This window comes from Ptiloglossa arizonensis, chromosome 5 (genome assembly GCF_051014685.1).
Source record: "Ptiloglossa arizonensis isolate GNS036 chromosome 5, iyPtiAriz1_principal, whole genome shotgun sequence".
In the NCBI taxonomy this organism is placed as follows: domain Eukaryota; kingdom Metazoa; phylum Arthropoda; class Insecta; order Hymenoptera; family Colletidae; genus Ptiloglossa; species Ptiloglossa arizonensis.
Window position 1 is genome coordinate 9701679 of NC_135052.1, and position 23104 is coordinate 9724782.

General features: G+C 34.5%; 1 protein-coding gene across 5 annotated transcripts; it reads right to left on the reverse strand.

The window, feature by feature from the left end:
* Window positions 1–150: 150 nt before the first annotated feature.
* On the reverse strand, window positions 151–16958 carry LOC143147149 (uncharacterized). Of its 5 annotated transcripts, none has more exons than XM_076312129.1 (5): window positions 10762–10905; window positions 10117–10280; window positions 4025–4278; window positions 3463–3582; window positions 151–2862 (listed from the first exon to the last, which is right to left on the reverse strand). In XM_076312129.1, the coding sequence occupies exons 2-5, from the start codon at window positions 10153–10155 to the stop codon at window positions 2304–2306; spliced, it is 972 nt and encodes a 323-aa protein (XP_076168244.1). In that variant the 5' UTR covers window positions 10156–10280; window positions 10762–10905; the 3' UTR covers window positions 151–2303. The 5 variants fall into 5 exon arrangements, with proteins under 5 accessions (XP_076168244.1, XP_076168245.1, XP_076168247.1 ...); XM_076312130.1 differs by having other exon boundaries at window positions 10117–10277; window positions 10762–10833; XM_076312132.1 differs by having other exon boundaries at window positions 10706–10786.
* Between the last annotated feature and the right edge of the window lie 6146 nt (window positions 16959–23104).

Sequence of the window (23104 nt, forward strand, 5' to 3'; positions counted from 1 at the left end):
CATTTTAAAGGAGACAGCTCCGGTGACCTTGACTTTGGCATACGTTGTCAAGGATACGTTCCTGAGAAACCTATAATAGAGTTCAGTCGCTGATCATTATTGTTTAAGAAGTTAACATTTATTAAAAATGGGATACGAAGGAAGATTCAATTCGCAATAAAGTTAGTTTAATCAGAATAATTTATTTAAAATATTAATATGTGACACTCCCTCACAACACTGTACGTTCGAAGTAACAATGACACTGGATGAGCAGTAGGCGACAGAGTGGTAAAGCAGCTCTGGCCACGGCCTACGGTGTAATTATAGTACGTCTACTGTTTAGATATATCAACACATCACGCTGATCGATGACTAATATGTATGTAGAGTGTATATACGTTGCCACGGATGTACGTGTATAAGCACAGCCAAGATATTCGCTTGGAGATTTTCTCATTTTTAATATTTAATGATTCTGTATGGAATGAAGTATCTTTGATATCGCGTGTCAAAATGAAGACCGTCAGTGCTGCCTTTTCAGTAAATATTTACCAAATACAGTAAATAAAAGTTCTTATATTATTGTATGTTTATACCGTATTACAATTATATTCGTATTTATTATCATAAAAGTTTTAGCGAAATATATGATTACCGTTTGTTGTAAATTATATTATTATCGTACGAACGAAAGACTTTTTGAAATGCAGTGTGCAACCACTGTGTTAGGAAATAAGGTTTCTAAGAATGCGTGTATGCGTCATTGCGAGCGGCAGCTTTGAGTATGCGTAAGCGTGGGCGCGTGTATTTGCATATGCATGCGTGCGATGGCTGAGTGGTGTCACGAGAGTGAAGTGCAACAATTAGAGCAAAGTTTCAGAGAGTAAATTGAATCGAGTGTGTACCGAAAGTTTATAGCGAGCACTTGGAGAAATTTGATAAGAAAACGTAAATTCGATAGAAACAATTGTACTTACATTTACTTGATCGTTAGGCCAATGTATTTTACTAGCTTTAAAGCTATTATTCGTGTTACGATACTTTTTATATACAAACGTTAAGAAATCTCAAATTTAAGGACTAAGAAGAAACGATGAAATAAAGAAATTGTAAGTGCTCTTTAAAAGATCAACACGTTTTATTATTCGTTATCGAACAATGCAATAGACAATATCAATTTTTATTGTTTCATTTACAGCTTGAATTTAGAGATTGACGGTATCATTTTTGTATATTTACTTTTTGTGAAAGTTTTACTTCACGACACGTATCTGATATGAAAAGAAATTTTACCCGATATCGTACATTAATCTATAAATTGTTATTTGGGATAAAATATAAAGATCTAAAAATATACACGTTTCGGTAGAAGCATTTCACTGTCAAAAGTATTCAATTGCTGCATAAATTTTATGATACTTTTCTTTTGAATAATAAATAAAAATCTTACATTTTGGGAGAAACTACCGCCATAAATCTCGTCCACAGGATACAAAGACCTGTCAGTAAATACAGAATTTATTTCTTAGTACAAAGTGTTTTTTTAAAAAATTCAATTCCAGCCTTGTGTTCTCTGGCGAACAGAACTTACTACATTATTAACCTAATGCATGAACCTATTAAAAAAAAGTTAACAACTTTGAAACAATCGAAAACGATTAAATAAGCAACCTAAATTGTAATATTCGTATATTCAAAACAAATAAGTTCCTGCCTACAGAGTCTTTTGTACTATTAAACACAACAGAAATATTCCAGGTGGTACCAGCAGTACATTAAAATGGAATTTCTTAAATTGTTACTAGAAGTAAAAGATGCACATATCGTGTATAAAATTTGTGCAAAAATACTACAATCAATTTTTGCAATATTTCATCCTTATAAAGTGCCTATACAAGTGCAATATATTTAACAGTGTAAATATGTTTTGTTAATGTAATAAAACATAATAATAAAAAAAACTTTGTTCAATCGTACTAACGCAATAACATTCCTGTCACTTTACATAGGAATATGATAGTCCTTTACGAACACAAACGATCAAGCTATTCTTGTTTATGCTTTTGTAAATTCATCGATTGTTCGCCGTTATTATTCCTTAATTTACTCGAATTGAATTACAGTGTATGTTACGTGCGCATAAACCTGCGGATTTATTTAGAAATTTAATTATTTTCCAAATTTTAAATATCACTCGGACCTTATAAATAATAAAATAATCAAACATGGCACCTACTGTTAACCTCCGAAGTAATCTTACGTTATCTTCGCAACATTCAGCGTAACAGCGACTATTGATAAACCAATTTCAAACGAGATCGTTACTTTGTGTATCTCGATCTCTGTCTATATAAACTAGCGGGTGATGGATCGTAAGGTGGTGCTGCGAATCCTACATATTTATTGTTCTTCTCGTGAATAAAACCGTTGCTGCGAGGATCCGACTTGTAATAAATTATTCGTCTAATACCAAATGGATCGATGTAACCGAAGGAGCCAACATTGCCACCACTTGGATCCTGTTCTTCTTCGTGGTACTGCCTTTTCAGATAATACTGGAATCCATTGGAAACGGTATGCGTTCCATCGTACGGAGGGAAATCTGCCGAGCTACTTTGAGAATCAGGTGTCGACAGTCGGAGATTCTTCTTCGAATGCTCGTATGGAGCAACAGCACCGTCTCGAGAACGTTGAAGAAAATTATAATTCGGCAGATTTCGTTGCCCGGGAGAGAAGCTTCCACGATTTACGTTGTAGTAATCATTGTTCGAACTAGATATAGAAGGAACATCCGCTCGAGGATTGGCCGTGGTACTGACGTAATAGTCGGAGTTAATATCGTTACCGACTAAAGGAGACACGTTGCTTCCTTTCCACTGTCTACAACAGAAAACGTACGCTCAAGTATCGAGAAGAATTCCTGAGAACGATTAAAAAAGGTTGCAAGTTCGTAACAAACGAAAGACTGCCTCGAGAAATGTTCTCTGTACTCGTAGGCGTCGAGATTTATCGACGTTGAAACCCGAGTGAACGGTTAACGAAATAAATTTCATTCCACGTTAAAGTCTCGTTACGGGACCAAAAATCTGGAAACCATTTATCGAATAAATTGAACGACTACGTTACCGTGCCGTGTCGTACCGTACATTAATTCTATACGAACAAAGGGAAATATGAATGCCACGTGTGCGGCAATTATTGCAATTCACCGACTTGTGGGAAAGAATGCATTCTTTCGTGTAAAATTATCCGAGATATATAAATTCTTTTACCACGATTCGAGACGGAATGTTTTCTATAATTAATAACTTGTAAAACACGGGAAGTGTGTGTTTTCAATCTGCGAATTACGATTGAAATCAGTGTAAAAATGACACGAATATCCATTAATAATAAAATCTGATCTCATACTTATTCTAATGGTCCAATTGGTCAAATTAGAAACGAATAAAATTATATTTGTTTAATTCTATGTAATACCTGAAAGGATTCGGTGGTCGTGTTGGAGTTACGAGAAGTCCAGCCTGAGCAGGGACTCTTTTCGCTTCTGCCATGGCGTCGTAAATAGGTCTGTCTTTACCCACATACACCATTTTTGACCTGATTTCAACATATAATAATCGTTATACAGGGTGGTCTATCAAATGACTTGTTTACAAATAACTCAACTCACAGATCTTGATAGATTAATTAACACTGTGTGATAATAAAACGGTTTTATAAACTAGTTTCTAAATCGCTATTATAAAAACGAGTAGAGTTGTAAATAATCAAGAGGAAGCTCTGCACTTGTGATGATCGGTGATAGAATTACGAAAAATATATTTTACAAATTTGTTACATTGGTAGTGTAAATAAAATAGTCGCTACTGTACACATTTTATAGAGTTCACGTAACATTTGTTCGTAACAACATTTACATAATGTCGCTACGATTATCAAAGCTAATTAATTGCACTGTCATACGTATTTGCAAAATATTGGTCGGAACTATTTTCGCAGATAAAGTAATACAATAATGACATTTAATTGGTTTCTCTACCTTAATATTCGAAATCCGTTGTTATCAGCTACGTAATCCTTAAGACGCAAATATCCTAGAGGATCTAGCCAGCCCTCTGTACCGATAACAGTGCCATCAATTAACCTCTTCTCCTTTCTGTATTGTCCGTTCAATGTTTGAAAACGGAAGTGCCTTTCAGGACCCTCATCTGTCTGGATATGGTATTGTGTATTTGGGTCGAAGCTCCAGCCACTTTTGTCAGCGTTTCCCGTGTTTCGACATAAGACCGAAACCTAAAACGGAAACGTATCACGATTCGTTGTATAGTAAGTAGCTAACATTGTTCCGTTTGCACACCTTACTGTCTATCCTGAATGTTAATATCCCTTATCGTAAAAAATGCATTACAATTGCCCTATTTCGTCCTTCTAAATTTCCTTGTATCGTTAACCACAAACACTGTCATCCGTACACCACGAAATTTACGTTATCCTAATCTTTGCATTCCACACCGAAACATTCTTAGACTCATTTGTCTATCTCAAAAATCCTTAAAGCTTATTACACTTCCTCGAGTCAATTAGTATCGCTTCGTGTCGACATTTAAAGGCTGTACGTTAACCTGGTCGTTCGATCTCTATACATTCGCTAAATCTAATTCCAAATTGTCGGTAAGGAATACAAATATCTTGAAATAATGCAAGTATAGCTAATTCAACACATACGTATAAAACTCCATCAGTGAGTATATGTCCAGGCTGAATCAGAACTGAAGGATAAAACTAACATCCCGTAACTACCACCACCCATACTCGTCAAATGACTCTGTCAAGTATCTAGGGAGAGAGGACTGGTTAATATAGCCTGTCTTCCCGAGAAGCAAGTCGTGATGCTAAGAGCTTTCTTCCATGAAAAGAAAAGAACATTGGCAATGCACAACGTTGCAGCCTCGGCTTGCAGTAACCACATGCTTTTAAACCTGCAACGAGAGAATGTGGTACCAGCGTTAAATGTGTAACAGCAAGCAGACATCGAAACAGTCTTTGCTCATTGGTCGTAAATGAACTTCAAGGGAGATACAAGAATGACCTCGAGCGTGAATATGTTGACAGGGAAGCACCAAACAGATGGTTGAGTCGAGGAGACGAGAGACTTCACGGTCACTATACAAGTTCAAGTTATCGGCACCAAGAGGCGTTAAGGATCCTCCTTGTACGCGACGACGAAGACAGGCGATGCCATCTAAACTCTGAGACTATTCGGTATAACGCAGCAGGATGTAGGACATCGTGGTATCTTCGCAGATAAAATCTGGTAACCGATATAGCGTAGAGTATCGTAGCCTCGAAAATTGGTCCTCAATCGTAAACTGTTTACCACCTCGTGGTTGTACAAGTAGATACCACAATTTGTTTTGGGAAATAAGAGAGACGAATTGTACTTCGACAGTTGGTCGATATGTGATCGAAAGCACTCTTCAGTTGTACGATAGTAATCTTAAACAATAGCAATCTTCGGAAACCCATCAACGAACGTCTCACGAGATATACCGAACCATCGATGGAAATGAAACGACTGTGGAAGATGAAAACTTTCAAGATACCTCCTATCGTTACTTCAGCGGTGGGAGTAACATCGAGATATCTTTCTGGAGCGATGAAAATCATCGAGATTCGAACCGGTTACGAGATTCGAACACTTAGAAAAAGCAATAGTGTTAGCAATATGTCATATAGCGAGGAAGTTCCTGAACGTTGATCAGATTCTGGTATAACGTGGTCGCTCTCGAGTCTAATCCACATGGTCAAGAGCAATATCTAAGAAACTCGTACTTGACTATAACTATTGACCCAGATTCCGAGACACATACGAATGTAAATAGTAACAATAACGTGGTCAATGTGTATTTCGATTTTTACATTAATAGGTTAATATTATTGTGTCCGTAAAATTAATTAATATTTGAATTAGTATCGAAGATACAAATAAATAAGATTAATCTTCAGCTTACTGTAGTTATTTCTAGTATTGGCAATATACAGGTTATCCAGCTAAAAAATATTTCATAAATAACTAATTTAGTTTTAACGATACTAAAAAGTATTAACGACATAATTTACCCAATTATCAGGGACAACTGTGATGCGAATGAAATTTTTTTCTCAAAGTCATTATTTTCTTAGTTTTAAAGGTTAATTTGTTTTTTCGACACGGGACGATACATTCTTATACTTTTTGTCTTATAGCCGAGACTGAAGCGAATTCATTGGTGTGGCTCAAAATGACCATGAAATGACTTTAGATTTAAAAGAAAGTAGAACAACAAACTGTGGATGTTCTACAGAGTGTTTCAAAAAGTTGGGTTTAAATTTCAGAAGTATACAGTGCTTGTGAGAAACAAATAGGAAAATCTAAACAATCGTGGGTCCACGTGTCGTTAGTTTCGGAATTTTAGGATATTTTAATCGGTGAAATATGAACTGTTATTTAAAGAATGTGAAAATAAAGTGGAATCCAGTGTATAAATGACCTTATTTAATTTTAGAAACGTTCAAAGTATAACCCATCGATAACGATACATTCTCTGAAACGCATAACAAAAGAAAATTACTCAAGCGTTCAGTCCTAGACGAACCACCCTGTATTATAGTCGTCACATGCAATTATGAGTTGAATCCACACCATCATCAGTTCCATTTTCTCATTCAAATGTGTGTCACAGTAATAATGTCGTTCGTCAATGTACTTGGTATTCATTGACAGTATTCACTTCCGATATGGAAAGACGGCCTTCGTTACTTTTAATTTATATGCGCGGTACGTTGTACTAATTATTCGTGTGATTCGCTCAACAAAGTTCCACCGTGTGCTTCGTCGTGAAATTTACTATGTCACAAACACAGTATACATATGACACACATGGATTGGAACGCTTCCAGAAATAACCATTTGAAACTGTTACATAAAGATTCTCGGTGAAACAGTTAAGAAGCACCGAGACAATCTCGTAACTGTTATGAGTAAAAAATGTTTTAAAATACAGGGTGGCTTGTAATACGGTAACGAGATTCATTTCAGAAATTGAGTTAGCACTTACAAGCAATTGAATAAGTTCACGATTTGTTTCTGTGCTCCTCTTTTCTACAAATGAAGCTGACATAACTAATTCCATTGAATTATTCGCAAACAATGCTCGATATCGTACACGTACGACGTTATTGACTATTCTTGACACATTATCTCATAGCGTTACATGACTCATTTCTTTTTGTTCCTTTGATAAGAACATTACGTGTTAGAGCTTTGTAGTATTTCCTGTTCGATGTATTAATGGCAAGTTATTCTATTTGAGAAACCATCTGACGTGCATTTGGTGGACGAGCTTTCTAAATGTAAAACAGCCTAAGGGAAACGTCCCGATAAATGTTTGCCGAATCAAAAAACATTTTAGAGAGTAGATAAACACTTACGAAATATTGGTTTCTTCTAAAAATGTATTTTAGATACTGGACGAGGTAATTAAGATAAGCCCTATTGATTTATAAGAGCGGATTTCCGACCATACTGGGGTAAATGATGGTGACGATGCTCTAAATATGAGCATTGTATTAAATGAAAGGCAAAATTTTCTTTGTATAATAGATGACGAGTAGAAACATCATGTGGCAATTTTTTTGCTACGTGTATTTCAACGTGAAGTATAATTTCGTTTTAAAATTCAGATTGTAACTTTTATCGAATAAATAACAGGTGGAAAAATGTTCATCTTTTATTACTTCGTTCATTTCTAATTCGAAAGATAACCACCCAAGAGAACATCTTGCGGCTGGGAAGAATTTTACGAGAGCAACAAGCAACTATATCGATATCGTATTCAGCGAACGAAGGAACCTATTGAAGCTTACTTTCGTTCCAGATTAATCTTTCACACTTGGCCCGTGCAGTTGTGCGTGCAAGGAACGACCAGCCACGGAAAAAGTAAGTACAATGGACGATTAATCATTTGAAAATTAAAATGAAGTCCAAGGATAAGTACTTCAGAAGTAGTTGTTGACCTTCAAAGTGAGTCTGACATCAATGTGTCACTAGCACCGTGCACATAACGTTCCAGAACACTTAAAACCTCCTCCACAATTACCAGACGTAAATGCAATAGATCATATATGGAACCACCTTGAACCAAAAATCTGATTCCATCGTGTTTCCTTGAAAATAACTAAAGAAAAAAATTTTACATACTCTACCAAGGAATACCATTAGATATAAATTCAATACAACAGGGGCTAAAGTCAGTTACGTAGTTAAAAAAGAATTCTGATGAATATTAAAGAAAAGAGTAAAGAATTCATTTCCTTCGTTGTTAGAGATTAAAATTCATGATTTTCTTTAAGGAAGAAATTGCAAGAATTCATTTAATAACTAAACGAATCAAATTATAGGATTCTGTCAATAAAAGGATCAGAAGAATTTTAAGAAATAATTTTTAATATTAATACGATCCTTTCTACATTTATTCGTTTGTTTTTAATATCGTTTACGTTAATATCTCTAGATAGGTTTTCAACTATTGAAATATTATTTTTAATTTTTGTTAATTTCGCAACTTTATTTATATATTTTAATTTGTTTGTATCTTTAGGATACTCTTCTAAAACTTATGAAATTTTCTCCATTTAAAATATCGCATAATACTAAATAGTAGCAAGGTTAATTCTACGACTTCTAGTACTTCTTCGAAATGAGAACCATTGCGTCTTACAAAATATTTAAAAAATGAATTTAAAAATATTGCGCCTGTACACATGTTCTGTTTCATAGTCATTATTAAAGGGACGGATAGAGATCATGATAATAAGGCTCATTAACCAAAGATGAATGCGAATGGTGAGAAGAAAATATATTGTGTTACAATTCTTTCACTTTGTTCTTCACGCTTCATGAGCATCTACATCAGACTCTCTTCAGGTATCAAATGCATTCTTCTTTGCTTGGATTGCCAACAGTTCTTGGACTGTGATTATTGGACAATGATTATTGCACTGTAATTGCGCTGCGTCGAACATTCAGCAACACATTGTACATTCTTCGACCAACGTCTAAGAAGTGTTTTATTTCAAATCTTATTTAGTGAAAGTAGACTATTAAAACAAATAATAAAGATGTTAACTAGATTAGTAGTTCAATCATTTTTAGCTGCATAGAAAGTGAAATTAATTATTTAATACTGTCTCCTCTTTAAATTTTGTAATTTAATAAACATTTTGGTACCCATATTACACGAAAGCAAATTACAAAACTTAAAAAATATCTTATTACTAAATAAAAACGAAATGAAACGTGCTGACATTTTAAGAAACACAAACGTAAAGTTTCATTATACAATTATAAAGATTCTGTTGTTCGAAAAGAATGTACATATATGTTATTGAATACTTTCAAATAAATATGTATAATTTCTCACAATAAGATTATTAATTAGACTCGTGTGAAGCACGAAGAGAATCTCGTACAATTCTTCGTATAATGTATATGATAAAGTCAAAATAAATTATGACAGCACTATAGTTATTGAGTCTTTGTTTAAAGGTATTTGCAATTTGCAAAGCCAATGTGTATTATATAACACGAATGAAATGCAAGTAATTATACGCGAACGAATTATTATAAAATATGTGGACATGTAACAGCGTCGTAAACGTCGTGAAAGGGTATATATTCTTCAAACTTAACAACTGGTCGTTTCACGTGAGTATCCTAAGAATGCAAGAATAATACGATCAGAAACGATAAAGAATTACCAGTTACCATTTTTCAGTTACTAGTTTTGTTTGTATTTAAATATAGGAAAATTATTTAAAACTACGTACTGACAAACGGAGTAGCTTCGATTTAATTCGATAACGAAAGCTAATAAAATTAAATTTTCTATGCATATTTCACTGCTTCAAACTTAGTTTTACAAAATATAATTTTAATTGTAAGACGTGAAAATAATTTTAAAATTTATCAAGATGTTTCTCGAGTCTTCTAGCAAAAACTAGAATTCAGTATTCGATCAAACGCAAAAATTGAAATAAACTATACGAATCATTGTGCAAACAAATGCAATAGAATTGCGAACGAAAACCTACCGTTAAAATATTCAGGCAACATAATATCCGCAGAAACATAGTCTTCAGAATATATATTCGAGTATAGCAGAATTACACCACCATGCTGCTTTCTTTTCGTTCTTCTTTGTCACAGTCCAATTTAAGTATTGCGCGAGAAGGGATAAAGCACATGCAGATGTCTTCTGGAAAATTGCAATATATCCTTCAACTGAAACCGATCGTTATCGGGAGACTCGTTGTGCACGGATCAAAATGAAAGAATAAAAAGTTTCGGTTGGTTTCTTTTAAAAAGCATGGCTATTAGAAATGATTGTAAGACATTTTCAATTAATGTACAATTTCTCAGAGATGTATACTTAAAATATACGATAGAGAAAATGGTTGGAGAAATAGTAAAGATTTTTCACAGAGAAAAGTGAGGAAGATGCGATTCGTGTGCAGAGAAAATAAATGGAAAAATAATTTCAATTTTCCGTGAAGAAAAGTGAGAAAAATATAATGGACGTATTTAATCGAATAAAATGTAATGTTTGTTCGATGTTACGTTGAATGTGGTTCGTTAATCGCGTGTATATTTCGACACGGTTTAATTATTTTTTAATGTTACTTGTGTAGAAAGGTGTTCATAAAGCGGGAAATAGGAAGGAAAATGTAGGATAGTACCACGGCGTATCACCAGCACGGATATCAACGAAGCGAGCACAGAGGACGCGATACGGGAACTGAGACCCGATGGATGCTTTGTGTTTTCAGAGTATCGTCAACCATTCCATGGATCTCAGCTCTTTCCTTCGCAGCTGTACCCCCTACCTCTTTCAAGGAGCACGCACCGTTTTTCCTGACGAACAAAACCGCGCCCATCTGCAATTACAGATGATCACTCTACATTTAAAGTTACCTCAGAGAAACTTATAGTTACGCATTCCTTCAACGTGCAAACTTCTAATTACAAATACCTTCACGCGTCGTGATGATCCACTCATAATGTACATTGTGATGCCTTTGCGTATCAAAGGAAGCCAATTTTAACTAAGACGAACGGCGTTATCGATTCATATTTATGAACACGAAAATAAGGTACGTTTATACGCGTGAAAAAATATAGGTCACTACGAAATTTTCATTCTTGTTATGGACTTCCATTGTTCGAATATAATGTGAGTACGCGCAATGCAATACGCGTAGAAATAGTTACAAATGAGCGAAACACTATTGTGACGTTATCTTGATTATCTATCTATGTACATTTTATAACTGACTTCTGGCACAAAGGTACATTGTATGAGACACAATGTTGATAAGTACTCGAATATATATATTTTATACATACATTGCAGTTAACTGTGTATAACTAATTTTGGTTATTGCACTATCTAGTATTATGTTAATAGACAGATACTCTTAAGCAACATAACATTCACCTTCGTCGGATGAATCGATACATATTATACGGATGTATATATGAATATCATTGATAGGATATAAATATAAATATCGTTGCGTAAAAGTTTCAAGTTGCTGTTAAAGAAACATTGATTGGTAATTTTACGTTTAACTTCTTTTAGTCATTATATATTACTTTCCATGTTCAGTACATCAAATTCGTCGTGATTTAAATTTCATTCGAGCTGGAAGTACTTGCTGCTTAGAAAATGCGCGTTTAAACACGTACGCAAATAAAAGAATGAATGCAAAAGTATAACCACGAGACTGAAATGTACAGGGTGATTCGTATATCGTGATCACTTACAATAGCAACGTTGAAAAATTATTTTTCTGAAAAACTAACGTCATACGTTTCTTTAATTTCGAGAAGCCGACAAGATGATCTTTTTAAATATATTTTTCAATGTACTCAGAGCTCTTGCTTCTTTAATAATTTCCTGGTCTAAACGTTGAAGGCTTTCGAAGTCTGCAATAGATTATGAATATAATATAACCCAGTAAACCAAGCCAGGGTTGACGAGTTAAAACCTCAGTGTTCCCGTTTATCTGGCTACGACTTTGCCAACCGGAACAAAAACTATCAAACTGTCAATATTCACTATACATTGTCAACTTCTTGGAAAATCAATGTTTACGAAAGCATACACGGATAGAAGTAGATAATGGTTTTTATAACAAACTACGTTAGAGTCGAACGGTACGTGCGATCTTCAAATTTTACTTTCTCCGAAATTAATGTTCCGAATGTTGCTTAGAGATTAAATAATTCCAATGAATGATCATTTCTATTTTAATGTTTAAGAGTGGGAACAATATACTGATGGAACCACGATTGAAAATATTCTTTTACGTAAAAATTCCATTTATATAATTGGTAAACTATTTTCGAATTTCTCTTCGCCATAAAATGCGCCGATATAATTAATTTCTCTTCAAACATTGTATTGCCTCACAAAAATAGAAAACATTCTCATTTTGTGCCTCGAGTGTTGACGTATTCGTGCAAGAATTTATGTTCCTTTCATTCACAAATACTGAAATAATGAAAGTTGACAAGCATTAGCCAAATCACATGTAAGAAAGCCCAATTCATCCTCTTGTAGCTATCTGTTGGTCGAGTTTCACGATCATATTTTCTCCTTCGTTTGCATCGCTTTCACTTTTACGAGCCGAGAATATTGTACACGTTGAACAAATGCGATAGTGTGAGTATATAAGAGGCGTCGTCTTTAACAGTGAAACTTTTTATACACATACCAATTTACCGTTCTCTCAGGTCCAGTTTCCACTCGGCCTTCTTTCGTTACTGTCGTTTTTTACATATAAAAATATAAGTTCGTTCAATTTGTAAATTGAATCATTTATGTAATTAAATGTAGTTACGCAAGAATTGCTCGTTGATACGACAGAACAACGAAGTTCGTCAAAGTAAGAATTATTTAACGAACTGTATTTTAAATGTCTCGTTTCTAGATTGAGTTCCTTTCAGTAGAAAATTTCTATGCATCTAGTCAAAAACATGCATCTTAGTTAATATATCGGTCATCTTTATTGTCCTGTTGAATTTATATAATTAATTAATGCCAGTAAAATAACTTTTCTCGCAATAAACAACGATGAATCGATAGGTTCAATTGCGAAATAGTGAAGAAAATAAGAAGAATCATTCCAAGTCCTTTACGTATTTTTTATTAAATAGAATTTGTGTTTTCCTTAACGCAAATAAAAGGAATACAATGAAACATGTTCAATTGTATCATTAGATACCTGAGTGTCTCAAAAAATTTGTAAAATAGAACAATGACACCGACTCAAACTATTATACCCTTTTGTAATTTGCTTGCAGGATATAGAGCCAACGTAAGTAAACACAATGAAATTTCAATGTCATTGTTCTCAGTATATAATCAAATTCAATCGATACAATCAATTTAGTGTGAACAATGTTAAGCAAAGAGTAATTATTATCCCTTGGAAATAATTAATATAATTTTGTACACGTTGGGGAAATGTAAGAGTAAGTAATTCTTTCGAAGTCTAATCGTTTCATTTGTTCGTATTTATTCCAAAATTCTTTTGGTTACTTCCATGTTATAGTATGTTAAACAACTGGAAAACTGAAATACGTACGTGTTAGCGTCGATGAAGATCGAGCGAGTGAAACGTGTTAACTACAGGGAGAAAGAATTATCGCGATAAGGCTTGGAAGAAATTTCAAGTCCTATGGGGTCACACGTTTTAATCAACCTTCGTAAGGTACGTGACTAACAAAACTTATACGACAGTGTCTACATTCTACTTACTAATGGTACTACATTCCACTAAACACGAGATTGCTTTTTCTTTCGCCCAGTTTCGAAAGAAATTTTGTCTGCAGTCAGTAGAGACGATTCGTCAATAAATTCACGAATTACGAATGCGTTTCACTTCGAGATTAAATCTGTAAATTATGAATGTGCATCGATCTAACCAATAAATTCCCAAACTGTGATCGTGCTTTGAAATGTCCTTTCTTGAAAAATATTTTCAAGTAACCGATATAGACGTACGATAATGTTCAGAAGTGTTTGACTCATGGACTTGTATCGAAACACAAAATACCGTTACCATAGCGATATTTTCCGGTTGCGTCAGGGAAACCCTTATAGAAATACAGATATGAGCATACGGGTATGACGTCATACCGGTTTAGTAACCTACCGGTATGTCCTTATTTATCGGTATTATTCTCATATACCGGTATTACTGCTAGTAAATATTCTCATACATGACATTCGTCCTTTCGCGAACCATATATCCTATATAATTTTTACGAACTTTGAACAGATTGGATTTTAAACCTATACATCCATTACAACTACATATGTTACAAGTGTTATAAGTACTACGTATACTTTTAAGTTATACTTTTAAGAAGTGATGTATGCTTCGATACGATAAAAGTTTTGATAGGATTTAATAAAAAAATTGCCAATATCGAAATAATTTTGATTTTCCGAAAATTCTTTAAAAATGTCTATTTGGGTTAAAAAGATATAGATTCCGTTTAAAAAAGAAACAGAAGACCTCGAAGTGTCCTCAACGCCTTCGCTTGAAGATTTTTCTTTTGAAATTCTAATCACTGCTCTCTTTTCTTTTTCAATCTCCATACGATCAATTTGCTCCGTGTGGTGTATTAATTAAATAGTTAAAACGGAACATATTCTCCACGATGACATATAATACACGTATTTACGATTTTACAGTAGTTTCTATATAGTTAATAATTTTACTTTGCACTTCCTTTTCAAAGATACGCCTATTCCTGCATAACAATTGAGAAATTTTCAATTTCTTTTGAAATACTTTATAAAGCGTGTGAATGCTAATTCATTACTTCTTTCTTATTCCACATCTTCTTAGTCACTATGTATTTATAAAGCGAACAAAAGGCAGTGCTGAGAAAAATTCTCATGACTTGTTGGAGACAATTGCCAGGAAACAGATGCAATCAAAAAATTGTAATCTCAGTCAACGAAGATACACGTTGTCTGACATTGCGTGTATCCGCCGGTTGATGATTTTTATCATCAAATCATACACTGCGAGTATCCGCCGGTTGATGATATTTATCATCAACTCGGATGTTTCTCAGTTCCGTTTATTTTATTACCTTCTCTTAAAAAAATACGTTACACGTAAACATCGCAGTTTGAAGCAGTAATGTTTGATGAATATTTAAAATATGTTAGAAAAAGAAACATCGTAATACGGTATCGGCGCATCTATAATTGGTGACTTTCCTTTTCACCTTAGTAATTGGATCGTTGACTTGCGTGTGTAAACCACTTACGTTCATAAGGAATTTGAATAAGCATTGTGTTCTGACACGCTGAACAAAGTACATTAAAAAAACTTCTGGACAGAGATTATAGAACGACCGTATAGTAGAAGGAAATAAAGTACTAGTATAATAATAAATTCAGTCGTTTCTCGATACGAGTATTTAAATGCTTTCGATTGGTTATTTTAGGATCTTCTTCAAAAATAAATAACAACATATTTCTTTTGTTATCTACATACGACTGCCTAACATATTCGAACCGATAGATTTGTAACTTTCTTTCACAATATGTGTATAAGGTGTATGAAAGCTAAAAAAATTTATGCCGTATAACTTTCGTAAGTAACAGTTATTTTTAGAGTTCGTTGACGATATGGACAACTCACTTGGTCGATCGTTCAACAAACGAAGAATCCGGGTTCGAATCACGGTTCAGTAAACTGATCGGCCGATTATTTTTTTTTTCCTCTCGACACTTTCAACTGCGCGAGTATACGGGAAAAAACTCTCCCCGTTGAAAAGAAACACACACGAGGCGAGTTACGTGTAACGTCTCAATATATAAAAAATTCCTGCAAATACGTACAGACAATATATTTTCCATTCGGATTAAAATAATTCATTAAAAGTATTGGGTTGTTCGGAGAGTCATTTCGTTTTTTTTTTGGTAAAAATGAAACACGATTCTTTTAGAGTGTACAAACATTTTATGAAATTGTATATTCTCCATTTTGGAAAACGAAATGGCTTTCCGAACAACCGAATAATTACGAGAAATAAAAATGTTGTCGACATCATAACGCTGAGAGTAAATTAGAATAGTTGTCGTCTTGAACGTATTCCTAAGTTTCAATAGTACCTGAACATTGTTTACGTATGCCTCACGAACGCTTACTAAACTGACTGGTAAATGCTTTACTACTACCTGTTTCGTGAATATACCTCGCTTATATATGCATGGCTGAACTTGAACTTGAAGTGAAAAGAACAGTGCATTAAACCCATTTTATACTGAATACGGTTACGCGTTTGGTAATAGACAGAGCAACGTTGAGAAGGTGATTGTACCGCTACGCGTTGTAGTTTATTGTACAATTTCGTGTTAAACATAAATCGTGCGTCGATACAGTTAAATAATTGCGTTACGATTATTCGGTTACCATTAGCGAGCAAACACCGTGGATAAAGATTAATCAGAACGTTTACTGCCACGTTGGTTAATATCTTAGTAATATTAGCGTAATATTGGAAAAGTGGTTAAACACACGGATTCAACTGTCAAAACAACAACAACAAAAAACAAATTAACAGAAATTTATTTATTGCAATAGTATAGCGAATGATAATGTAATAAGTACTATCGCCGTGCGCGTTAAATATTGAAGAAAGATGTGGAAATTTTATTGTAGTTTTTAATTTCAGATATTACGTATGGAATTAGTAATCTAGAAACGAGGTAAGCTTACCGCAAAAAACAATGCCAGTCGTATTCCCTGCATTTTCAGTGAATGAAATGAATATTGATGAAACAAATTGAAAGTTAAATGGTCATTTACTCGTTGTATCGAATTGATTCCCAGAGGTGCAGAGACGAATCCTTACTCGTCTAATCGTACCCGATTACTGATCCACCAGCGGCCAAGTCGAAGTCGAATCACGCTTAAAAGCCTACGTGAACAAGGCAAGCTGTCCGTACTTGGTAGAGTAGACCGGACCTACGCCTTCGCAATTTTCCTTTACGGATTATGATATGATTGTGCGCTTAACACACACGTGCCACACAAACAATAAACACACCGGCAACTTTGCGTAAGAAAACCTTGCCTCTGAAATCGTATCCTTAGCGAAGTTCGACGTAACGAAAAATGTACTTGAACAGAATAAAATAAAAGAAAAATTTCACGGCAAATGTCGAATGGTAATCCATAGGAACGTTTGAATAATGCGAAAATCGTATATGAAGGATTGCGTGTAAAACTAACGTAAACAACTTTCATGTAACCGTACATACATATGTATATAACTGCAGAAACTTTATATAAACAATTGACTCGTGTTTACTCGATGGTTGAGTACATCAATAATTTAAATATGTTATAAAAGTTGGAAGTTGTTGACGAAGTATATTTATAAACCTGTTTCCGAATAAATAACTCTCAGCAGGCCTAGCTTTAATTCTTACAGCTTCTAGCGTTGTAATCCTATTTCAGTCTGATTCGATAAGGTTGAATTTAAAACAAACGAGATACACAAATGAGATATATAAAATAGACGTTTCATTTCATGGGAATTGGTGTTACGGACGAGATTTAGAATGTATATTTCATCTTACGGAAATTCGTGTTATACGTTCCAAAGCATTAATCTCGTAATATAGTAGTGGTTTTGGGGTGACCTCTCCGTTTAGAACGGTCATTTTCAGAACTATATTCAAGTGAGTTATCGAGTCGGTAAAGGTAGTACACGTAGAAAACTCATCTCTGTAGATAGGCGACTATCTTTTGCTTCAATCGGATTTTCTAAGAGGAAACTTGTTTCGAAATTTGCAATTAAAAATTGTCATTAGTGGTGTAGCAAGGTTATAAGCACAATAATATTAATATTAATAATAATAATAATGATAACAACATCAACAACAACAACAATAGTAATAATAATAAAATACTGTAGCGAGTATATCGCGATTCTTGTAAATATTTGGAAAATCATTGGAGAATTCAAAGTTCTTTAGTTACTCGGGTTTGAATAACACGTTAATACACGATTGCATATTTACTACGTATAGTTCAACTCGTATCTGGAACTCACACGTAAACACAATTGCGCAATGACTTCACAAAGATTGAATTATGAACAATCATTTGCATGGTATATAAACGATATTAAAACATACTAAGCCGCGAGCGAAATACAATAATATATGACTCACTCCAATATTCCATCGACATTGTTACCGCATACATTTCCGCTATTATAATTCTCCTTTCACAGTGAATCACAATTGAATCGAAGACAATAAAACTAGTATAGTAACATACGTATCACCTGTTGGTTTTACTACTTCGAAGATTTTTCCAATAGTCCGCAAATTTCGTTCGAACTGATCTCAAAGTGTCATGGCGCTGATGACGCGACGCTAGCGCCACAATTTCAATCGGGAATCAATAACGGAAGCAATAAATTTAAAATACGTTTATCGAAGTAAACAAGGCTGCAGTATAATTAAACCATATATGAACTCGATTTTGCATAAAATTTTAATTTAATCCGAGGGTACAGATGGATACGTATCGATTAATACCAGTTAAAGAATGGAAAAGAAGGGCCAAGCTGCAAATTTTGTTCGCGACACCGATTGAACTTACGATCAAAAGTATATTAAACTGGCTAATACACGATCAGAAAATAAACACGAATAGTAATACTGATTACTAGAAGCTATTAGACATTATTAGGTAAATAATAGCTATTAGATATAAATAGTCCGCAAATTTCGTTCGAACTGATCTCAAAATGTCATGGCGCTGATGACGCGACGCTAGCGCCACAATTTCAATCGGGAATCCCTAACGGAAGCAATAAATTTAAAATACGTTTATCGAAGTAAACAAGGCTGCAGTATAATTAAACCATATATGAACTCGATTTTGCATAAAATTTTAATTTAATCCGGGGGTACAGATGGATACGTATCGATTAATACTAGTTAAAGAATGGAAAAGAAGCGCCAAGCTGCAAATTTTGTTCGCGACACCGATTGAACTTACGATCAAAAGTATATTAAACTGGATAATACACGGTCAGAAAGTAAACGTGAATAGTAATACTGATTATTAGAAACTATTAGATATTAATAGGTAAACGACACATATCTTGATTTGGAAACAATTGATACAAGAAATGTCGAGTTAATTTCGTTTTTTGTATTCATTTTTAAACATATTCAAATTTCTTTTTCTAATTGAAAATTCGATTAGATTATACCAACGGGAATTTATCATTCTCACAATCAGTTTCTTGTTACTCTTGCACACGGTAAATGAATTAAGATTTGAGATAAGTGGGCACAGTGAGTACCGTATGAGTTATATGCAGGTTGATAGAACAACAAATGATTTATTTATTGACACATTTTTTTATGATTATCGACTAAGGAGTTTCCATTGATACGGTTCCTAAAATTACCGTTCTGTGATGAAGGGGTCGCTCCAAGACCACTGATATTTTACGCAGTCGGTATTTCAGATTATGCGACTTCATTTTTGTAAGATGGAACATTTATTCAACATCTCGTCTATATAGCTTGTCGTATATTTACAATCATTCAGAATAGTTAAATAATTCTTAAATTCCCAGTAAAATTAGTTTACTAATGTATGTAACTCTACAATATTCGAGGAAAGTAGACGTTCTGTATTTGAAAGTAGATACCTTTCGATTTAAATATATTTTTCCAACTATATTTTTGGAAATGGAGTATAGCATTCGCCCTCATTATAATTAAATAGAGAGTAAATAAATTAAGGAGGTGGAGATAGGATATCTGGGTAAACAGTCAACAACTTGTAAAATCGATTTCAAGTAAATGCTTCTCGACTCAATTAAGAATTATTCAAGCAGCTTCATTACCAAATATTTTGAAATTTAGTTTCGTAAACCGGAATATTAATATTTAATACACGAACAATTAATTTTCGCAATTGATCGAATATCTTTTCGTTTTAAAAATAACGAATATATACTCTGCGTAACAAAACGATTGAAGTAATTCCTTACCCTGACAATTTCTGAGACACATTTTGCAATCAGTAGTCGTTACAATAATAAATTATCAAACTTATTTTCGTCCAAATTACATCTCTAAAGAGATATTATCGAACGCAAAATATCTTTCGAAAAAAAAAAAGAAATGTTATACGTAAAAAATATATGAAAGAAATCCTGGATTGCACGTTGGAAAATGTACAAAGAATTGCAAATTACAAAGAATGATAAAATATTTTTCGCGTAACGATATTTCACCGAATATAAACATATTGCCATCCGTGTGTCGCTAAATACTGAATTATTAAAATATCGGTACGCCGTGTAATGAGTATATAGGTAAATACATACGTGCGAACCAGCTGAAACGGGTGGACGAAAGTGGTTCGGTCCGCAATGGGTCGAATATGCCTAAATTTCACGTATGCGCGAAGGTTCCCCAGAGACGAAGAAACCAGGGAAAATACTATGTCGTTCCACAATTTCTGTGTTGTTTCCTGAAATAATCGTCACCGTTTATTACCGCGAAGTTGTCAGGATACAAATTCCCCTCGGATAGGTTCAGTGTCGTCCCGGAACTCGAAATGCATAGTGCCACGTGAGAGAATTAGGCGAAGATGATTGTACGGAGGGAAATTAGATAGTCGCTAAATAAGAAGAGCAACGGAACTCGTTAACAAACCGAGAAAAACGTATTTCTCTGTTCCGTCCACGTAATTTTAATTGCACACTATGTTTCAATAGGGATTCGTTTACTTATTTTAATTACTGTGTATTCGTATTTTATTTTAACGCCTGCAACGGAGTGGAAGTCACGATGAAAAGAGAGGAAACTGGATGTTGAAGCTTGACAAAATGCGTAGAACTTCTCGCAAAAATTTGTAATGAATGTGGGTATATAAATATTACCCTCCTGCGCATATTCCCGTGCTTCCGCATGCATATTTCAATTTCAAAAGCCTTTCACCCTGACGATCTGTTTCGCGAAAGTTTGCGAACACGCAATCAGTAAAAATCTGGATTACGTTCGTTTTAAAACGAAACAGAAAATTTTCCTCGGATTTCATTATACTCATCGGTTGGCCACCCGGTTCATACGTGTCGTCAAATAATTTTTCTGTCCGTCGGGAGCATTGGGAAGCTAAATCCTCGGCTTGCAATTGTCAAAGACTTTTCACAAATGAAAATTCACAATTGTTCGCAAAGAAAGGTCGAATGCATTTTTAACGCGATAACGTAAGTGTTGGTGATGTCGGTGTCTAGAAACGGAAAATAAATTTTTATACGTATCGATACTATTACACTATAATTCGCAAATGTGTCGCGCTACGAATTAATAGAGGAGCATCGATTCCAAACGCGAAGTTGTCGGTATTATTAAAATAAACTTCACTGATTATTCTTTTCAAGCGTTCGAGGTAATAGAATGTTAAGGTCCAATTAGTCGTGTACAGTTTGTAACAGAAATACAACGAGGTCGTACAAATAGTAGAAGTTGAAGACGATAGTGTGTTTAAATGTTAGGAGTCAAGATTCCGAGAACAAATTCCGCGTATCCTTTGAACGCCGAAGTAGGCGCCAAATATGTTGGCCGTTCAAGGTCACCGAGGCGCGAATACTATACTACGATGCCGAATCGCTACATCGGGTACTTTGTCGTTGTACTTTTTGTTCCATTCATTTGAGTTCATTTCACCCAATCGTTTGGTTCAAAACCAATAGAAATTGAGACACAAGGCTAAAGAAAGATAAATAGGTTTCATTGGCACTTGAAATACAGGCGAAGGCTATTCGATTCTCGTGTATGCGAAAGAAGTCAAAGCTGAACGTGCCGAAGAGAGAAGGTGTGAACATTATTGATCGAGAAAGTGGGGGTTGAGCAAATATACTTGGTTTCAACCTTAGCATCTTAATGATCTGGCTGGAACAGTGGTTGCCGAGTAGAAGTTGGATGCCTGTGTGCCTCTTTAATGAGAAACGCAATCACATTTAGGGTATTCTAGAGTTGTACTTATCACTTAAGTGACATCTTAGAACACATCTCAGCGTTTCCTCTCACCTGGCATTCCTGTGTTCTTAGTTTCCACTTTACTTTCTCGGTGATGGGATTTTCATGTTATTTCGATTCGTGTTCCACCTTAGATTCTCCTTTTTTAATCAATGGCATTGGTCGATAATGGCAAGAAACTAAACACCGCATAATATCGGACTCCTTGCTCAAACAATGTTCGAGATATTAAATGTTAAAGCCCCTATTCTCCAGCAATACGACGTCCGGTAGTTCTCATCCTCCTATAGTTTTACTTCTTTTACACAGTATCGGATAACACCCGATAGGTACACGATAGCTCTACGTCACATCGCCCGGTCTTATCCCCATCACTCACCCCACCACTCTCAGAACACTCCCTCAGGAATCTTTTCTAAGTTGTTGAGCTATACCTCAAGTAGTTCACTATATTTCTTCTCCTAAGTATACACTTGCACACAGATCCCCGCAGTTTACGCGAATTTTAACGTTCACACTAAAGCACAGCTCCAAGTTATAGCTCTCAAATATCATTCTGAGATACAAATAGTCTCTCGAGCGGAACCAACTAGTTTTTAGACGATATCTTCTCGTCGAATAATATCGTAATTGTTACGATCTTGGAAAATATTCACTCGTCACACTATGTCCTCGGACATAGATCTTTTTTTTTGGCTACCTTTCATCGCGACAAGAAATTCTTCCGATTACTTGCGAAAAAATATTTCGATCCGTAAAATTTCGACCAAACTTTGTTCGAGGTGTAACTAAATTCTGATCGTTGATCGAATTTTGTCCACGTATGAAAACTTATGGTCGATCGATACCGGTTGATCGATGATCAAGAAAATATATATATACATATATCGATCGAACGTTCGGTTAAAATTGAATTTCGTAATTCAATACGTAAGTAAGACGTATTGTTCGAATTTTTTAATCGA